At 36.9% G+C, this 21,303-nt stretch overlaps 4 protein-coding genes across 4 annotated transcripts in view; 2 read left to right on the top strand and 2 right to left on the bottom strand.

The window, feature by feature from the left end:
• Positions 1–4,409, top strand: part of LOC137393985 (huntingtin-like) — a 59,911-nt gene extending 55,502 nt beyond the window's left edge. Inside the window, exons 51-56 of the mRNA XM_068080702.1 lie at positions 1,323–1,440; positions 1,539–1,684; positions 1,938–2,087; positions 3,174–3,336; positions 3,776–3,979; positions 4,121–4,409. Coding sequence (XP_067936803.1) covers positions 1,323–1,440; positions 1,539–1,684; positions 1,938–2,087; positions 3,174–3,336; positions 3,776–3,979; positions 4,121–4,270 — 931 coding nt within the window. The 3' untranslated portion in view covers positions 4,271–4,409. The remainder of the gene's footprint in view (positions 1–1,322; positions 1,441–1,538; positions 1,685–1,937; positions 2,088–3,173; positions 3,337–3,775; positions 3,980–4,120) is intronic.
• A 135-nt stretch (positions 4,410–4,544) lies between these two features.
• On the bottom strand, positions 4,545–9,100 carry LOC137394811 (acyl carrier protein, mitochondrial-like). Its single transcript, XM_068081581.1, has 4 exons — positions 8,971–9,100; positions 5,785–5,916; positions 5,433–5,520; positions 4,545–4,873 (listed from the first exon to the last, which is right to left on the bottom strand). The coding sequence occupies exons 1-4, from the start codon at positions 9,085–9,087 to the stop codon at positions 4,770–4,772; spliced, it is 441 nt and encodes a 146-aa protein (XP_067937682.1). The 5' UTR covers positions 9,088–9,100; the 3' UTR covers positions 4,545–4,769.
• Positions 9,101–9,630: 530 nt separating this feature from the next.
• LOC137394810 (glucose-induced degradation protein 4 homolog) lies at positions 9,631–17,571 on the top strand. The gene is made up of 4 exons (XM_068081580.1): positions 9,631–9,830; positions 13,023–13,190; positions 16,043–16,144; positions 16,603–17,571. Exons 1-4 carry the CDS (start codon positions 9,684–9,686, stop codon positions 16,795–16,797), a joined length of 612 nt encoding a protein of 203 aa, XP_067937681.1. The 5' UTR covers positions 9,631–9,683; the 3' UTR covers positions 16,798–17,571.
• Positions 17,572–17,624: 53 nt separating this feature from the next.
• LOC137394808 (dynein regulatory complex subunit 3-like) lies at positions 17,625–20,997 on the bottom strand. Its single transcript, XM_068081579.1, has 9 exons — positions 20,660–20,997; positions 20,383–20,549; positions 19,776–19,928; positions 19,536–19,655; positions 19,158–19,290; positions 18,836–18,990; positions 18,577–18,708; positions 18,184–18,378; positions 17,625–18,092 (listed from the first exon to the last, which is right to left on the bottom strand). The coding sequence occupies exons 1-9, from the start codon at positions 20,934–20,936 to the stop codon at positions 17,850–17,852; spliced, it is 1,575 nt and encodes a 524-aa protein (XP_067937680.1). The 5' UTR covers positions 20,937–20,997; the 3' UTR covers positions 17,625–17,849.
• Between the last annotated feature and the right edge of the window lie 306 nt (positions 20,998–21,303).

Genomic DNA, 21,303 nt, shown 5'->3' with positions numbered 1-21,303 from the left:
AGGGATGTTTAGTCTGATTTAGAATGATAGAGATGGGTGTCTTAAAACCCATTATTATCTAAATTCAGCCTGCAAAATCTTCTGTCTATTATGAAAGGTAAATAAATTATTTAAAATTGCTCGTAGCTTGTTACAGGATGTTTAATAAGCTGAACGCCGAGAAAAATGAGCTCAAAAAGCGCCACTTTATCACAAGCTAGCGTAGTTATCATGCTTTTTTGAGCTCAGTTTTAGATATGCAATGTTAAATAGCTTATCTACCTTTCAGAAAAAACTGAGATTATTTTGAAGGCTGAGTTTAGATGATAATGGGTTTTAAAACACCTATCTTTATTATTCTAAATCGAACTAAACATCCCTAACTTCCGTTTCTAAAAAGCTAGGCTACGTCACATATTTATGGGCGGAGCTTGTTCTGCCAATTGTGTTGTTTTCGAGACCGATATTAAAACGCTGTAAAAAGCCTTCATCACTTTGAAAGTCAGTGGATCAATCTTTATTTTGAGTACAAAATCGGAATCAGCGTGTCTGATTTACCTAGAACATACGATAAAAATTGTATGTGGCAGTTATGGTTTAAAGTTACACGTAGACCATTAATGTGTTAGTGAAGGCATTCAACCGCTATCTCACTAGCAAATTGTTACAATGAATCATATCTCAGGAGGAAGCCAATTTGATGTGGTGACACCTAATGGAAGCTGAAAAATAGTGGTAGTTGGGTTGTTAATAGTCATGTTAAGAGAGTTTCACCATATTTCTTTCACTCAAGGGTCATGAAAAGGCAATGGCTCCATGCTATCTATTACATGTGTGCTTGTTTATATTTCACTGCTGGGCGCTTGAATATTTACTGGTCATAGATTAGGTTTTTGTACAGCGACAGAGTAGTGATACACTCCCATATGGAGCTACAATGCCATCATGGGAACAGCCGTGTCACAGCCAGTCTGTCATGATTCAGTGTCGCTGTGTGGAAGTGAAACACATGGACGATGCGCCATTCTGTGCTATGGAAACGGCCTTTGCGACCAACGGCATCACATTTGTGCTTGCGCATAGGTTTTGCTTTCTTGTTGTTTCATATGCAGACATATGCCTTGACATAAGGCGTCGCATAGCATCGCTCTACTATAGCGCCTCATGGAAACTTGATCCGCCTGTCAACCCAGCGCAGCCCTTCGGCACTGGCGTACTCTCAGGTGTCACTACATCACCGTACGGGAACTTACTAGTTGTTAGTAGAAAGTAAATAACTTCATTGACAATAATATCAGTATCAATACACCGACACTCCTCACATTTGCTAACTGTTGTTGTAGGTCACACCTTTTATCGGAGTTGTATTCTCTCAGTGTCTGGTCGCTAACCTTCTTCATAATAGAACATTATCAAGAGTCTCTCAAGTCCCACCCTCTTTTCATCCCAAAAGTCATACAGGTCTGAGGCTATATGTATGCTAAGGATGAATGTGGTTGAGGAGTATGCTGTAGATCAACACCGCAAAGATACGTCCTACATTAAATTGTCTGTTTCAGGCCGGGATACAATCTGTGAACAACTGTGAAAACAGTTGTACATTGACTCGCTGCTCCGCTATACTGAGTGGCTTTGAGAGGGCATTGCTTACAAACTCAGAGTTTAAACAAGAAGGAAGCTTTCTGCTAAAGCTTGCCTCCGACAGGTCTGTACTCCATCTTGTAATTCAGTATAAGACCTCCTTAGCTGATTCATTGCATGTTAGAACTTTTTTAGCATTGCTGAAGACTGTAAATTGCTTACACGCTATTAGTACCAATATCTATTCTGGTCTAGTAAAATTAATCACTGGTCTCATGACCATTTCTTGAACGCAATTATGAAAACTGTTTATTTAGTTTCATCAGACTATATAGCTCACAATGATTGGACGAATAATTGATGTCATACTGATATAGGTTAGCACTGCCGGCCATGCACTCCCATTTACAGTCAGTCCTCGGGTTACTTGTCACCTGCATGTACACAGACCAGCCATCTCAAGGCATACCTGAGCAACTCTCTATGGCTGAGGATAAGCTTGAGCTCATATCAATTCTCTTTGACAGGTGAGCGATTGTGGGCTGTGTTGTTACCATAGGTTGACTCCACAGGCTGTAGATTGTCTTGTTTCTACAGGCTGTAGTCTGTGTTGTTCCCATAGGTTGACTCCACAGGCTGTAGATTGTCTTGTTTCTACAGGCTGTAGTGTGTGTTGTTCCCATAGGTTGACACCACAGGCTGTAGATTGTCTTGTTTCTATAGGCTGTAGTCTGTGTTGTTCCCATAGGTTGACTCCACAGGCTGTAGATTGTCTTGTTTCTATAGACTGTAGTCTGTGTTGTTCCCATAGGTTGACTCCACAGGCTGTAGATTCTCTTCTTTCTTAGGCTGTAGTCTGTGTTGTTCTCATAGGTTGACTCCACATGCTGTAGATTGTCTTGTTTCTATAGGCTGTAGTCTGTGTTGTTCCCATAGGTTGACTCCACAGGCTGTAGATTGTCTTGTTTCTATAGACTGTAGTCTGTGTTGTTCCCATAGGTTGACTCCACAGGCTGTAGATTGTCTTGTTTCTATAGGCTGTAGTCTGTATTGTTGCCATAGGTTGACTCCACATGCTGTAGATTGTCTTGTTTCTATAGGCTGTAGTCTGTGTTGTTCCCATAGGTTGACTCCACATGCTGTAGATTATCTTGTTTCTATAGACTGTAGTCTGTGTTGTTCCCATAGGTTGACTCCACAGGCTGTAGATTGTCTTGTTTCTATAGGCTGTAGTCTGTATTGTTGCCATAGGTTGACTCCACATGCTGTAGATTGTCTTGTTTCTATAGGCTGTAGTCTGTGTTGTTCCCATAGGTTGACTCCACATGCTGTAGATTATCTTGTTTCTATAGACTGTAGTCTGTGTTGTTCCCATAGGTTGACTCCACAGGCTGTAGATTGTCTTGTTTCTATAGGCTGTAGTCTGTGTTGTTCCCATAGGTTGGCTCCACAGGCTGTAGATTGTCTTGTTTGTATAGACTGTTTTTCACATGGGTAACTCAAACATAGCAACACATTGCATCTAACAAACTGAAATGGATGTTGAAATTTCAGCCCATCGTGTTGTTTTCCTATTTCCATCTAATACAGCCAAGTAATTGTCATGTGTATAGGATCAGGCGAGGGCTCCCTCACGAAGCAGACATAATCACAGGTGTACTGCCATCTCTCATGACTGACCTTTTCACTTCTCAGGACATTATGAACAAGGTTATCGGTGAATTTCTCTCGGAACAGCAACCTCACCTGACATTAATAGCTCGCACAGTCTATGAGGTACGCCTGTTGCAAATTCTCTATGTGTGTCAGGTGAAAGTCAAGTCCTCCTCATCAAGTGAATATAAGCTTTGTTGCTCTGTGGCTGGATATGGATTGTAGTCATACCTGACCAGCATTGTTGTATATACATGTACATGAGTGTTTGCTATCAGCAGCCTCGTCCTTATTACACTTATAATGAAATTATATATTATTACTTATATAATATTATACTTATAATGGAAACAAGTAAAATGAAATTAGATACTTATTTCTTTTTACTGAATAGAGAGACTTGCGAGTCAAGAACTCATGTCACAACTTTTAGCTGAATTTTTATGCTGCAGGCTTTTCCAAAAAAACATTTTAGAAGTTTCCCACAGCAACCACTAAGAAGCCGGAATTGTACATGTAAAATAAACTGTACATGGCTATCCAATGCGTGTTCTACCTGCAGGTATTCGAGCAGCAGGCAACAGTTGTGGGAGGAGCTACATTGTTGCATGACTGGGTGCTCCTCTCCATTACTAGCTTCACACAGAGAAACCCCTTATCAGCTGCCATATGGAGTTTAACATGTTTCTTTGTGTCAGCATCTTCAAACCACTGGTTGAGGGGACTCTTTCCATTCATTTCATCACGTATCGGCCTTTTAGAACCAGTGAGTAACTCTATGAAACTGCCAGCTGAATTATTATAGTTTACTCAATTGTTTTGGTAAAAAGAAGATACAATAGACATAACTTGGTATGTGAGTGTTGTCATGCCATTCAATGTACTATGGGTTGTAATAAAATTGCAGGTAGATGAGATAATATTCTTATTGAGCTGCAAGGATTTCTACGGGAGTGTGGCTGAGGACAGTCACAAGAAACAGACACTTATATCAGTCTTTCAATCTGCCGCCAGGACTGAACAAATATATAAAACTGCATTGGATGCTATGAAGTAAATGCCTATATTTTATGTGATAAGATTTTTTATATTCTTCTAGATTTACCCGTGTCCATGTCATCACATCGCAGTGACTATAAATGAATAAGTGGAGTCGCTATATTAGAAATAATTGAAATTAATTTTTATGTTTCTATATTATGTATCTGGTGATGAGCTTTTTAAATGCTAAATCATAAGTTCTGTCTCTCTTAAATGAATCTAGACAATTTTTCTTGATGTTTTTCACTGTAGTTGTTGTGGACACACAAAGAAAACTGCACTGCTATACATGTAATATGCAACTACAACCTTTATTCTCTAACGATAGATATACATTCAAAATCCTTATCGGTGTAGCCTCAGCACCACACAGTTGCAGTAAATCTGGCTACTTCGGAGCCAATACACAAATTCATTGGCGCACGAAATGTATAAAAAAGATTGAAGAATATTAAAGGTTAATGTGATGTGGCAAACATTTCTCATATTTCACAACAAACTGCCAATATAATACATTAGTGCACTGTTTCCTCTAACACATCAAACTTGTCCATAATGTATTGCACTATAAGTGCGGGTGTTAACAAGTGCTCTGCATCCTGATCTGGAATCTCAAAGCCTGCAATGAGGGACTAGCAATCAAAACATACCAAGTCATACAGAGTGTGAGAAGGAATTTTAAGGTTGCAACAATAATACATGCACATATATTGTACTATTACTTTGTTATACCATTGCTAATTTTACACTGTTTCTTGGTAATGCAAAATTAATACCATTAGAACAGCGTTTAATCAGTTTTTCCTACCAAACCATAATCATAAATGAAACACCATATTAATTACAGCAACTGCAGAGTCATGTGAATATTGCAAAGTATTGATGGCTTCAAATAATAGGGTACAAGGCATGATCAGCAAAATTATTTTTCTGAATTCCTAAATGGTTGTTACAATTCCAGCAAATTGTTTAGCCACTTAGCTGACTAATGATCCTAAACAAGCTATTATAACTCATAACCTATACAACAAAATCATAGCAAAGGTTTTCATAGAAAGACATGTAGCGATGAATCTACAGCTAACAGACTGATTTACACAGTTTGACCGCTCTATGGAGCAATCTGACAGTATATAGCAGGGATAATAATTCTATTGTTACTAAAGCACTGAACTTACCGAATTCATCTTCTATAGCCATGACAATTTCCACATGATCTAAACTGTCTAGGTTGAGGTCTTCCTTGAAGCGACTCTCCAAGCCCAACTGTACAGCAAACAAGGAGATGCATTTTGACTGTCAGCATAGAATAGCTTTATAGCCGCATTGAAATGTATTGCAGGTACTCAAAAATAATTCACTTACGCTTAGAACATACTGAATACTTAATACCTATAAAAAGTCAACCATAAAACTATAGAAACTTGATGCGGCCAAAACTGTGCCTACTGATCGCCTGATAATTCATTGATTTTAAACCGTTACCATATCAATCTATGTATGGGCCATGTCAGAGGTCTCTAGACTTACATTGTTCGGGTCTATCTTGTCATACAGTCTAAGATTTAGTAGTATACGTTCTCCTATACTCTTCCTATCCAGAGGCAATCCATCTCCATATTGGCGCCTTTGCGTCAGTTGAAAAGGTACAGCAACTTTGTGCTGCAGGCAAACAAGTGATTTGGAGTAAGACAATGAATAAAGTTAACGTTACAAATTATAGATGAGGAGAAGAAATTTTATGTTTCTGATCAAAATAGACTTAAGGTTGTTCTCACTGGCCCTATAAACTAGCAGATGACTGAGTACAAACAACCACCACGCGCTTTTATAGATTCACAAACACACTGCCTATGGTGAGGCTGATGCTGTACATCCTGATGAGGTGAGAAATATAATGTGAAACAATATTGAAAAATAACTTTGATATTATCGTTAAAAAGAATGTGAATGGTACTGTAGAAAATACTTATATGAATGCTGAGAATTTTTACATTATATATATTCCAATGTTTTTCAAATATTTTTAGGGACTGGATCCAAAGAAGTTATAACCCTAAATTATAATTTGCTGGCTCACATAATTTTGTAAACAGTATTGCTCGGTGAGCAGCATTTTTTATTGTCAACCATCTAAACTGACTTTGAAGAATATTGGTTTGATTGGTGTTTTGATTAGTGTTTGATCGGTTTCGTTATGGTTATAGCTGACCACTTCCGGCTTGCAAATTTAATGGATTGGTCTTAAATTGAGCTGAATGCTGAGCTCGCATCATATGACATTACAGGCGATTGACTTGTTGCTGACAATAAAGAAATTATAGTATCTGTCTGAGAACAGTGCTTCATAAGTTACTGCTTAGGTATCAACAGTTTTTTGGATACAGCTGACATTTTGGCTGGTCAATGTTTCAGTTTTTTTTTCATAGTAAATTGGCATAGACAGATTTTGACTGTTCTCTCCATGGCTGGATAGCAGAAGCCGTAACAATGCTGGCATTTCTTACCGTAGAGGCTGCTTATACGACAAATTTTGTCTTTTTTCTTCGGTTGAAGACAATATCATATATTTTAGCAAGACAAACAATGATATTCTCTTGCTAAAATATGTGATGCTCATATGCAGTGTCATGAGAATAATCCTGTTTACTAAAACTTATCGTGAGCAGTCTAATTATAACAATCTTCAGGCATTTTAAAGCTTATGCTCTGTATTAATTGGGGCTGTTTTACTAATAATTAAGTTCTACAAAACATCCTAGTTTGTGGGTCTAGCACCAGTTTTTGTAATTATCCAGCATTGAGTGTGTAAAAATTAGTTTAATAGGTGTAGGTGATTTTGTCTAGTTAATATTCAGGTTTGAGATCAAAATCGAGCATATCAATACTGAGGTTTCAGTGTGCGGGGAAAGGCTATCTATAATCATTTTAACCATGTTGCCTAACAGTTTTTAATGGTAATCATCTTGAATTTAGTGATCTCGCAAATACTCGTACATCACAAACATCTTTTCATGCTTGGAACTTTTCCTAGCATGTCTTTCTTTTCCAGGTGAAACCAATTTTCAAATTTAGTCAATGCATGCTTATAAAATATAAGGTTGTAATTCCAATTTATTGACTGGTGGTTAAAGAACTCTTAATATTCTATGATGAAAGCTAGCCACAGTTTTTACAGTAGTGTGTCAATAACATTTAAAGAGTGCTAATTTTTTGCTATCAATGATGGATTGTAAGAGTTTGTCACACACTGATTCAAATTTTACTCTGCTATATTAGCTACAACAAAGGCTCCAAAGATAAAACACTACATTACGTTATTTTACATTACATTACGTTATTGATTGTATCCGACTTTTTTTATTTATTATACATGTAGGTCTAATCTCCCTGTGGTATGGTTTCCTAAGGAACACTCCAGCTAGGCTAGTCCCTGTAATTTTAAATGTTATCAAGGTTATCTATTCTTTTTCGCCATTTTTAACATGTCTGTCATCATTGCATCTGGTCTTAGCAAAATGGTAAATATGGGGTTCAATAGTTACTGGTCCTATGTCCAAATATACCATTGCATTTGTAGCAGCAGTGAGGAATGGAGGGATGGAATAAACAATCAAAAAGGATGACCAGAATGGGCACCGAATTTACCAGATCACAAAACGCCCCCTAGCTGCATGTTAATGCTTCATGAATAAAAATTTACATAGCTAGAACAAGCACCAACCAACTTATTATTTTGAAATTACACCGTAATTTCACAAAAAATATCCTTCGATTTAGGTTCAGGATAGACTTTCTGAATATACGTTCCAATTTGTTGAGCTTCTACTTATGATCACCTCAACATGTACATTCATGTTAAAATTACACGCTTAATTTGAAGCAAATGTTTGACACAAAGTAATTTTCAATACACGACTTTCGTTGTTTCTTAAAACATTGCAGGTTGCTAAGTTAGAGTAAACAGGTTAGTACAATTGAACAGCAACTTTTTGGAAAAAATATAGAGATACCATGAAATGGGTAAACTTGGTTGATGTAAACTTTACCTGAACCATCACCACGTCTACCTTAGAACCTATGCATTGCCAAACCTACACTTTCACAGTGTGTTTCTAAAACACAGTAAGGATGGACAGTTGTTTGATTGCTTATTACTATTAATTTAGCTTATTAGTTTTAAAATATAAGTTAGTTTGTTACATAGCTTTACATAAAACGTTTTTAAAGTTATGTGTAACTATCCACAGTACTTTCAAGTAGTTGTAGGTTTTTGGCGATGTAGAACAAATAAAATGTAATATAGTTTTCTCGTTTGCTTTAACATAGGATAGTGTTAGCATATCAAAGAAAACCTCGGAACAAATTATGAAAACCAAAATAATCAACAGTTAATTTTACGCCACCTGATAGGCCTACTTAATGATCATCCATAGGCGAATGGATACCAGAAAGAACCAATATAGTTTTGCCGGGCTAGATGTTTTGTGACCCTTCAAAAATCTTCCATAGTACGTAATTGAGACTGTTATACACTCGTAAAGCTATAAGAAATGTTAGCAAACATGTATATGGCAACTTTCATTATTTAGTACGTATATCCGTTTGACACCACATATTCATCAGATATTATCGATATAAAATAATCACATTCGCAGTCAAAATTGATGACACCGAGAAAAATGAAACTTGGTAAGAACTTCTACCGAAACATACCAATTTTGTTTTCAAAATATGTGCATTACTAGTCTCGTGTATTACACTCATCCATCGTGGCTTAACAACAGACTGCACCAATAGTGGCCGGCAAACCCTAAGAAATGTTCCAAACATCTTCGTCTTTACTTTCAACGCAACTATGGTAAAACTTGAATCGCTGATGTAATTAAACTGTATCTTATGAAACAGCGATAAAGTGAGTAGGGAACAACTCCGTGTGGTTGTTTACGATTTACTCGCCAGTCGTGACAACATTCAGTCAAACACATCAATTTTATAATTTACTGATTTGTTTCAAAAACAGTTACGTAAAACGTTACGTTAAACTGTATTTAATTAAAAAATAAAGTTTCACCTTTTAATTACCATGTAAAAAAAATGACATGTCTGTGCGAATAGGGTTTTTTTTAAAATTAATTTCAATTAATTACTTTGTTGCACATAGTTTCGTTTGCACTTGTTTGCATTGATCTATTTATTTTATCTGAGCAATAATTAAATTAGGAGGAGTTGTTTGCACGAGGCTTTCAACGTCACCGTTTACCTAGAATTCAGGCGAACGCGCCAATATAACCTTAGGTCCAATTTTATTTCAATGTTTGAATGTTCGTTTTCGGTCTACATAGTTCGACTCTGTCATTCGTTGTAACCGTAACCATTCGCCACACAGGGAACTTGAATTTTTGTGGAAGATTTAGTAACATTTGACAATGCCCTCAAAAGTAGATATACACCCACCTCTTCCGGCTCATTCTCGGCTCCAAGGCATTACTACATCTCTTTTGTACAATGGATCTAAATTCCAAGGACACCAAAAAAGCAAAGGACACAGTTACAATGTGGAAGTTATTCTTCAGGTTTGTGCTGAACTATGTCATAGATGGTTGTGTTTTAGCATCATGTTAACAAGCTTAGCATATTTTTTACAGAGAATATTTTAGCGTTTTGGTTCAAGGTTTCAAAAAAGCAACGATCGAAGTTTGTAACCTTTTTTTCAGAAACTACGTAGAAGTAAATTAAATGATTTTGCAAGTCATATTTGTCTGACAAGTAATGCATTAGATGTAGGCCAGCCAATCTTTCAGAGAAGCAAAAACTGGGAGATAATGTGGGTTTAGAGACGGGTAGAGAATAAAAATATTGGGAGAGCGATGGGAAAAGTTATGGTTGGGAGAAATGTGAAAATGTGTGCAGGGTTATATGCGTGTAGGCCTAAATGCGTGTAATAATGAAGAAAAGAAAAGGTGGTAGCTGTAAGGGAAAGAAAAAAAGAAGTGGAAAGAAGAATAGATATTAGTAGAAGAAAATATGAGTAATAAGTGAGGTAAAAGGAAAGTGATACAGGCATATAAGGAGTATATTAATCTATGTAAAACAGTAGAGCAATGAAGAATGGTTATAGGTTATAACATAATGACAAAGGAAAAGACATACAATTGAAAATGTATGAAAGTCTCATATTCTCACTGACCATCAAAATCATTGTCTCACTGAGACACCCTTTTGAGGCAAATCTGATCTGATATTTAAGGTATGAACCATTTGATGACTAGCCCCATTGGAAGTGCAACGCCATAAACATTTACTAATACATCTAGAAGCAACTATCTGTTGCGACAGTTTTGAAAAGACGATGAAGTGTTCAATTGATGAACCTCGCATTGTTAATTGGGAAAAAGTGAGAGGCTGATCAGATGTCAAAAAGAGTTGACATCTGTAAGGGAGTGAGATTACGTTGCTGACTAGTAATATTAATTTGGATTTGGTGCATATGATTAGTTTTTAATACAGTTAAAAAAGTATCATTATTTAATTACATTTTGATACAGTTAATAAAAAGTTTTTATTATCTTACATAGTTGTGTGTGGCAACAAGGAAAACCTATAAATTTATAACCTTTTTTTAAAAAACTTTTTTGTTAGTCCACATTTTATTAAAAAGTGGACTAACAAATTCACAATTAATAACAAGATCACTTTCTTACGCATAGACTTACAGATTATATTGGTTAAACTATACAAACTTCGAGCAGTTGCACACGTAGCCTATGCCACCGACATAAACTATATACGGCGAATATAGAGAACAAAATTTGTTGTAAATCTTGCCCTCTTGAATGGAAAAAAAAAATCGAAAATTGGCATTATTTTTTAAGATACATGTTTATTAAAAACCATCTGTTGTGTAGAACAGTGTTAAATAAAATGGGTGCTTGAAATCGTCAAAATACCCAGGAAGGCCAGATTCATTGATAATAACTGCCCACTGGAACAGTAGTTTTCAAAATTAGTTAAACAAATAAGTTACAACAGTTTTGTAAAAATGACTTATTGGTAAAGATGCTCTATGAAACTACTCAATACAACTTGGCTAATGTTCTGCTAAAAATTAAAAGTTTGGAATGTGTAGCAAATCTGAGACAGGACAATTAATGCTAGGAGCGTGTTAGCTTCATGAACATGATGAACTTCATATGTATATCTAATAAAGTAACATGATCTGAAAATGGGCTCGCATACTTTTGTTCTATAGTAGACCTAAATTATCAAAGTTTATGCATCTATATAAATCTCAAAGTTTGTGTATCTGTTATGCTGTGATTCTATACTTCGGTGTGTCCAGCTATAGCTATTAAAATATTAGAATGAAAAACTCGCATCGTGCTGGATTTGAAGTAACAAAGATCGCAACCGCATGTTTGTAAACCAATCATCTAACCACAAGTCTACAAAGGCTCTTACAATTACATCGCTCTTACTATATACTGTGTACCCTTTTCACAAATTTATTTTCTTGTCATAAGGTATCAACAACAAAAATTTTCGAAATTAAAATTTAACGATTTATTTGCTCAATATATACGTTATTAAGAGATATGTGTTGCTTGCCATGGCGAGTTTAGCATTATCCTTTATGGTAAAAATTGATTTGCAAACAGATAAGTGATAAAATTTGAAGTCTACTGAAATACATACTAAAACTTTCTTAAAGTATGTGTTTAGTAAGCTAAATTCATTTAAGTTACATGTAGATTCAGCATTTATGTTACACGTCTGTCTCAAAGCTACGAACTTACCACGTAATACAATGTAATGTTACATTTTCTTGCATATTATAACCATAAAATGCATTAAAGTTATTGTGGGTAGCTATAGTTACTAAGGTTAACATATTGTTTTGTTACTATTTTTTGATGATGATGATGATTTTTACCAGGAAGTGATTACATTAGATAATTACTCTGAGTTTCTATACCACTCTATACATCTATACGATATATCGCCTTATGATGCCAACACTGAAACAAACTAAAATCATATAATTGTATACCAAATAATTATTCATTGTAATCGTAGCAAAACAGACTCTATTCAACCCTTACTTGCTAATGATTTACATTTAAACACCTTTACAGTTTATATCCCTCCTAATTTATTTTCACCAAGCACTTCTTTCGTGATATGAAATTTAAAAGTTACAGATGTTTGGAAAAGTTTTAAAACTTTAACAGTTTTATTTTTTCTCCTAATTTATTTGAAATGCACAAAAAACACTTCTCGGGATATGAAGTTTGAATGTTAAAATGGTAAATGTTGTATATATGTTAAATAAAAATAATTTTTCTGTCCAAAGACTTTTTTATTACCCGGGCATTCAACTAGTATGCTTGATGAGTGAAAAGATTAATGGATCTTTTGGATACTATACATCCATGACAGAGAAAAATTGTTTTGGTGGCACTTTTAGTATATGTACGATTAAATGCTCTATGCTTAGAATTATCGTGTAAGTCTATTGATATATATATCATAAATAACTCTGAAGTACTTTAACAAAGCTCATTTTGTAGCAATGTCAACATACAAGTACCTTGTCAACTCCAAACTCACTTGTCAATATATATATTAATTATTATAATCACTTATCCCTCTATATTAATTATTGTGTCAATAATTGATATAAAAGGCCAATTTGTTATTTCTTACTAGAAGATTCAATGGAGATTCCCTTAAGAACTGTGACATGATTTAAAATGTGTCTTTTGTAGAATGTAGATAAAGAAAACTCTTATCTCTGTGGCTACCTCAAGATAAATGGCTTGACGGAAGAATTTCCTGACATGACTACTTTTTTTGAAGGGGAGATAATTAGCAAAAAGTATCCATTTCTCACACGAAAGTGGGATGCTGATGAGGAAGTAGACAAGAAGCATTGGGTAGGTAAACTGTATGCTTTTTGGTCATACTAGCTGAGTCATACTAGCTGAGTCATACTAGCTGAGTCATACTAGCTGAGTCATACTAGCTGAGGAGGAGGTGGTCATACTAGCTGAGGAGGTGGTCATACTAGATGAGGAGGTGGTCATACTAGCTGAGGAGGTGGTCATACTAGCTGAGGAGGTGGTCATACTAGCTGAGGAGGTGGTCATACTAGCTGAGGAGGTGGTCATACTAGCTGAGTCATACTAGCTGAGTCATACTAGCTGAGTCATACTAGCTGAGGAGGAGGTGGTCATACTAGCTGAGGAGGTGGTCATACTAGCTGAGGAGGTGGTCATACTAGCTGAGGAGGTGGTCATACTAGCTGAGGAGGTGGTCATACTAGCTGAGGAGGTGGTCATACTAGCTGAGGAGGTGGTCATACTAGCTGAGTCATACTAGCTGAGTCATACTAGCTGAGTCATACTAGCTGAGTCATACTAGCTGAGGAGGAGGTGGTCATACTAGCTGAGGAGGTGGTCATACTAGCTGAGGAGGTGGTCATACTAGCTGAGGAGGTGGTCATACTAGCTGAGGAGGTGGTCATACTAGCTGAGGAGGTGGTCATACTAGCTGAGGAGGTGGTCATACTAGCTGAGGAGGTGGTCATACTAGCTGAGGAGGTGGTCATACTAGCTGAGTCATACTAGCTGAGTCATACTAGCTGAGTCATACTAGCTGAGGAGGTGGTCATACTAGCTGAGGAGGTGGTCATACTAGCTGAGGAGGTGGTCATACTAGCTGAGGAGGTGGTCATACTAGCTGAGGAGGTGGTCATACTAGCTGAGTCATACTAGCTGAGTCATACTAGATGAGTCATACTAGCTGAGTCATACTAGATGAGTCATACTAGCTGAGTCATACTAGCTGAGTCATACTAGCTGAGTCATACTAGCTGAGTCATACTAGCTGGGTCATACTAGCTGAGTCATACTAGCTGAGTCATACTAGCTGGGTCATACTAGCTGGGTCATACTAGCTGAGTCATACTAGCTGAGTCATACTAGCTGAGTCATACTAGCTGAGTCATACTAGCTGAGTCATGCTAGCTGAGTCATACTAGCTGAGGGGTCATACTAGCTGGGTCATACTAGCTGGGTCATACTAGCTGAGTCATACTAGCTGAGTCATACTAGCTGAGTCATACTAGCTGGGTCATACTAGCTGAGTCATACTAGCTGAGTCATACTAGCTGAGTCATACTAGCTGAGTCATACTAGCTGAGTCATACTAGCTGGGTCATACTAGCTGAGTCATACTAGCTGGGTCATACTAGCTGAGTCATACTAGCTGAGTCATACTAGCTGAGTCATACTAGCTGAGTCATACTAGCTGAGGGGTCATACTAGCTGGGTCATACTAGCTGAGTCATACTAGCTGAGTCATACTAGCTGAGTCATACTAGCTGAGGGGTCATACTAGCTGGGTCATACTAGCTGGGTCATACTAGCTGGGTCATACTAGCTGAGTCATACTAGCTGAGTCATACTAGCTGAGTCATACTAGCTGAGTCATACTAGATGAGGGGTCATACTAGCTGAGTGGGTGGTCTGGATTGTTAGCCACTGTCATGTCTCCTGTTCGAGTAAGGAGAAGGTTGTAGTAAAAGTTACTTGCAGTTCCTTATGGTTTTATCTACTCCTAGTTTTACCAGTGAGGTAATGAGGTTGTAATAATCGAGAAGTTTATTTTTATTACACCCAGCTTCCAGAATATTTACCAGAACTGGTACAATTGCAGTCAACAGATTTACTATCAAACGGATCACTAAGTTATAATTTTGGTTCCAATAATGTTAACTATTTGCCATAGCATTTCTTCGAAAGTTTAATTTTAGAAATGTTAGAAATAGTAAGCTCTAAAGTTTACAAAGAATGAGGATGTACGACTCTAAAATTGGTGTTGAGGATTTTAAGTTGTAACCGCTATTTCCACGGGGCATTCCCATCTCAGCGCCCAGTTATAGCTATTTCCATGGGGCATTCCCATCTCAGCGCCCAGTTATAGCTATTTCCATGGGGCATTCCAATCTCAGCGCCCAGTTATAGCTATTTCCATGGGGCATTCCAATCTCAGCGCCCAGTTATAGCTATTTCCATGGGGCATTCCAATCTCAGCGCCCAGTTATAGCTATTTCCATGGGGCATTCCAATCTCAGCGCCCAGTTATAGCTGTTTCCATAGTGCATTCCAATCTCAGCGCCCAGTTATAGCTATTTCCATGGGGCATTCCAATCTCAGCGCCCAGTTATAGCTATTTCCATGGGGCATTCCAATCTCAGCGCCCAGTTATAGCTATTTCCATGGGGCATTCCAATCTCAGCGCCCAGTTATAGCTGTCACATTTTTTAAAAAAACGTACGTTTTACTTTTTAAAATTAGCCATGTATTAAAATCAATGAAAATATATTCGTATATGTCATTTTTATTTTGTTACATAACTTTGCAACTGTGATTACATGCATTATTGTAGGGCATAATGTTATTATGACAGACTGTTTAATCAGGCTATCCTTTGTAAAGACAGCCGAAAACACCGATAAAAGTTAACAAACCTGAAAGAAGTTTCTCTAACAATTCAGCTTTTGTAATGTTGTTTCTAATCAGTTATTTAACTGTCTGCAGGTGTCTGCAGGTGCTCACTAAAACTACACGTGTATAACTTACATGTGTGGTACTTTACAGTGTGTGCATGTGTAATGTTTCTATAACTAGTGGTAGACCTGTAGCTAGTTTTCTTTAGCTGCCATCTGTTTGAGTATCTTTGTTTGTAAAATTCATTGTTGCCACATGCTATTTCTCTGTTTTAGAATAAATTTCTTTCCTTCCATCCATTTGCGAAGACCTTTAACTCAGATGACTTTGATTACGAGCAACTGGACAGTACAGATTTTGTATTCATGCGTTGGAAGGTAGGTAGTGCTTGTTACACCTGCAGATATCTGTAATAAGTGTTGACTCATTTAGTAGGTAGTTAAGCATGTAGTAGAGCAACTAAATTGATAGATGATGAGAGTTGAGACTGAGTCTATGACAGACACTCTTGATAGATAGATGATGGGAGTTGAGATCTGAGTCTATGACAGACACCTTTGATAGATAGATGATGGGAGTTGAGAGTGAATCTATGACAGACACCCTTGATAGATAGATGATGAGAGTTGAGACCTGAGTCTATGACAGACACCTTTGATAGATAGATGATGGGAGTTGAGACCCGAGTCTATGACAGACTCCCTTGATAGATAGATGATGGGAGTTGAGACCTGAGTCTATGGCAGACTCCCTTGCCAGTGCATGTTTACTAAGTTCACATGTCATTTTTCTTAGACGCTCTGAATTGATTTTAATTATTGTGTCTGATTTTTAGGAGCAGTTTCTTGTGCCAGACCACACTGTGCGCGATATACACGGGGCTTCCTTTGCTGGCTTCTACTATATCTGCTTCCAGAAATCGACTGCGACGATTGACGGTTTCTACTATCACCGCAACTCTGAGTGGTACCAGACTCTATCTCTAATGCACGTACCTGAGAAGAGCATAGCTGTGTACGAGTTTAGATAGCGCTTCAGTTTCTATTCTGGTCCACAGACTAGTTTCTCTCATCTCGTGTATGGACATTTCTCGTGATCGCTTGGCTGTTTATTTATTAGCTCATGGTTTCTACCGTGTCCAACAACTTGACTATCTCCAGTTTTATGATCGAGCTTTGGTATTATCACATTATCAAAATGATTTTTCCTCGCATCTATTTTTGATATGATTTTATGTTATGAACAGGTTCCGATGGTCAAAATATTTTGTCAGGTTTCCCTATTCTACCATATCACAAGCATTTGCATAAATTGGTGTTTTAGAGTTTCAGTCCTGGTCCTGAAATAGTAACGTAATTGGTTTGTTGTGAGGCTTGAGGCTGCTCGCTTGTTGAAGACTGTCCAGCATATTACTTTATTCACACAAAGTATAATTTATATTTTTCTTCGTATCCTTTTTATGAAAAATGAAAAAGTTTTTTGTTATTCAGAGCTTTTGTTAGTTCTTAAAGTGCGGAGTAAAGAGCTCCTAAGAGGTGTCAGCATCTCTAGTTTACCTATTTTGTTGTTGGATATCAGTATGGGTTGTTGAATGTTTCCATCATATTATGCAATGCAGTATTGCCAGTGCATTGCCTTGCATTTTGTTTCGCTAATGCTTTGTCTCACGCTTTTTCCGTCAGGTTTGGCACGTGTTATATCAAATGAACAGTTATAAGATAATGCAGAATTGTATTTATATAAAAACAATATTTTACTATACCATTCTGTTTTCTGTTATGTGAATATATTTAATTTAATAGCACGGTTTGTTGTTTAGTAGTGTGATGGCATTTTTATGCCATCAGGTATGTCTCAAACCCAGTCTTCAGTTTGTACCATTGTGGACAATTCAATAATATTTCCACAAGGTTTTTCAATATTGTCCAACTTAGCTTAATACGAGACTCTTCGTGACCTCACTTTATATATATATATATATCACAGCAGCTATTTACAACGATACATCTGGAACATCACAGAAGGAGAAAACTTCAGTTTGCGTCATCACTTTTTCAGTCATATAAGCCGATGACTTCTTCATCAGTACTGGTGAAGGTCAAGGTTGTCTACCTCGTCTCTCAAATTATCGATAAAGTGTGTTATTTCAGCCACCCGAGCTCGGTTCCTTTGCACTTCCTCCTCGTCATGAATGCTGTCTATCAGTCCTTTCATCCAGGCGTTTATTCTTGTAATGATGTCATCTTCCCTATTGTCAATCTTCAGCAGGTGAATATCATGTGATGACGTGACTGCATTGATAACAGTGTCCTTGTCCACCATAAGCTGCAAGGAGCAAACAAGGCATGACAACTCCATAATCATATTGGTTAAGCCCGTATGTGCGCAGACTTGATTTTGTTAAACAGCAACTTACCATTCTCAAGTCTTCCGACACCTCTTCATCCAACTCATTCTTGATTGCCTTCTCAAGAGTTATCATAGAGATCTCCAGAATCCGCTCGTGGTGTTGATTTTCAAGGTCACGACATTGGGAAAAGTATCCTTGCACTTTCTCAATGAATGCCCCAACCATGTCAGATAAATTACGTTCGAATTCTTTCACAGCTTCCTGTAAAATATATTTTTATACTGGTACCTGAGGGTAGTCTACAGGTTGCTGACTTTTTGCTTGCACATTTTTGACTGTCTCAAATTGATTTCACCTCTCATACTGCTTGCCATTCGCTTCTTGATGAAGGGCATCCCTTTACATTGATTAATATAAATAACCAACTGACAACTAGATAGAATGTAACAGTTAAACTACCTCCAATTGGTCAACAAGCTGTAGCTCAAGACCCATCAATTTATCCCAAACTTCAGTGACTTTGGTGTTGTACGCCGCCACCTTTGTCTCGATCACTTGTGGATCTTGGTCGCCTTGCAGTTCGACAAACAGCTGCAGAAATAAGGATTTTTGTTGTCATGCTCATATTTGTTAGCAAATGTGTATTGTGATATCAATAACCTTCAGTAAACTTCATGAACATAGTTTTTATAAATTTTCTGTGAGAAAAATGTAATACCTGTTTTTTGTGTTCTAAGAATTGGGTAATAAAGTCCATAGCTTCTTTTTTATTTTCGGTTTTAGCCTCATTTATGCTGTTCCAGAATTCATTGACTTCAGTAGCTCTTTCTTCATGCTTGCTCAGCCCCGTATCAAATATTCCTCGACAAATTTCTACAAACCGTGGATTGTTGAACTATATTATAGGAGCGGACTGAAATACCAATGTATAGGAGTCTAATGTGTAACCAATGTATGCCAGAGAATGATGTAATAGTCTGAGACAAATGCATGTTTTAAAGTGTCTTCACAAAGAGTATTCAAAAATCTTGTACGCTCACCAGTGAACTTTTTGCCATACTCAGCCATTAGCTCATCCACACTAGGCATAGTGTTCAGTTTCTGTCCTTCTACATCCTCAGAGTACAAGCTGTCAAATAAATCTGGGCCATCCATCCTCTCAACGAAGGCGGCCTAGAAATATATTGAATGGTGGGTATTGTATAAGCATCCCAAAGGACTGTCAAAAGTTTACGGTATTAGAGCTATGTAAAATTACAGTGCATGGAATAACATGATGGTTGTTTTAATGCATATTTCAAGAAAGACAATTTCTATATTTGTAACATTCAAGCGAGTTCAACCATTTTTGGATTTATGAGCAGCTGGATTTTATTTTGATTTCAATTAGAACTAGTTTAGTAAGTAACAAAACATACTGTGTGCAGTTGCAGCTGAAGTGCGTGTTCTTCCACCTCTTCCTGTTTTCTATCTGTTACCCTTTCATCATGGAGCAGCTCTTCTATAGCGACATCAAACTTCTTTTCTGCTGCTTCTTTCTGCAAAATCCCATCAAGTGCCACTGCACAAAAATTCATCCTGATCTGTTTGACGTATGTTTTACGAGTTACTGCAATAACCATCAAGGTTGATCATGTTTACAACATCACATGTCTTACCGTGTCTTCATCTATGAGTCGATAGTCTAGATACTCAAGGTGTGGTAGGAAGGCAACAACGTATGACTTGTAATCAGGATCAGTGCTGTCACAGAAAGGATTGCCCGCCAAGTTCAGTGTTCGAAGGCGTTTAAATCTTCGCAGATACAAGAGCTATAATAACACAAGTACATTTTTAGTGACATGATGTATTGCATTCTTGTTTGCTGTAAAGCAAACTGCAAATTACATACATCTGTTTTTAGTTTACTTTTACAAAGTATGACCTGTAGTTGCATGGCATGTTATGTTTCTTTTAATTTTTACATTCAACGTTGGTGCTAGTTCTCGAACTTTATCAACAATAAAGTTCTACTGATTTTTACACAAACTATTTGTTTAGACACCTTTTGAAAATGCTTTAAAACCGCTTTATAGTTTCAACTAGAATGTATATGAATAAGGTAATACATGCGACTAATTGCTTAAACTGCAGCAAAAGTTCTAAAACTAAATTCGTAAAAATCAACCTGTTAAACTCTTGTTTTTACTATGGAAAATTGTGTTTAGATCAGTTTTGCTATAAAAAATCACCTATAGCAATTAATACTAACTTAGATTTACTTACATTTTCTAGTTTGTCCAAATCATTGTTACCCAGTGACAACACGTGTAGTTGAGTCAGTGTATCCATGTTTTCGATGGTGGCAATTCTGTTGTTATAGAGAGTGAGATCTCTCAGATTTGTAAGTTTGTCTAATCCCTCAATCATGTCAATGTTGTTAAAAGAGAGATCTTCAACAAAATAATTTTAACCAGATTACATATGCAAAACATTTAGCATCAAGTTGTTGCCATGGTGCCAGCTAATTTGTGAGAGGTGTCTGTAGCTATTTAGCACTTACCAAGCCATTCTAAATTCACTAGCTGATGAAGGCCTTCTATTTTTTCTATGATGTTGTTGTCAAGCTGGAGCTTGCGTAATGTAGTAAAACACCAAAGATTGTCAATTTTCAATATGTTTTTGTAGTCCAACCGTAAAGATTCGACGTCTGCAAAATCGATACCCTCTTGTTTGGCAATCTTCCCTGCTTCTTCTTTTGGTCCTTGCTCTTCTACTGCTTTATGGAGCATTTCATCGTCAATTACACTGGGTTCTATAGTGTCATAGAGCCTACTCATCTTGAAACCGTAAATTCTTCAGAATGTGAAAATCTAGATCAAAACGTTTTTAAAACTACGGTTGCGAAGTAACCGCTGTCCTTGACCTTATAGGAAAGTAAAGAACATTTGTACGTTGGCTTACAGGTTCTACGCAGTAATACCGACCCAGTTTAGTATGTTTCATAGATGAAATGTTTTATTTGTACACTTCTATGATCCTTAGAGTGAAGGCTAAAAGCTATTAATTCTAGCGTTTCCATTTACCTTGTTTTTTCTTAATTGCTTGATTGGGCGTTTTCGCTCAAAAAATGCAGTTCTGCATATGCAAATTTTAATAGTCGTCGTAAGTGACTATAACATTGGGATTATAGCTCAATTTAAAACA

Source organism: Watersipora subatra, chromosome 4 (genome assembly GCF_963576615.1).
Source record: "Watersipora subatra chromosome 4, tzWatSuba1.1, whole genome shotgun sequence".
Taxonomy (NCBI): Eukaryota; Metazoa; Bryozoa; class Gymnolaemata; order Cheilostomatida; family Watersiporidae; genus Watersipora; species Watersipora subatra.
This window is presented reverse-complemented; position numbering and strand designations above follow the sequence as displayed.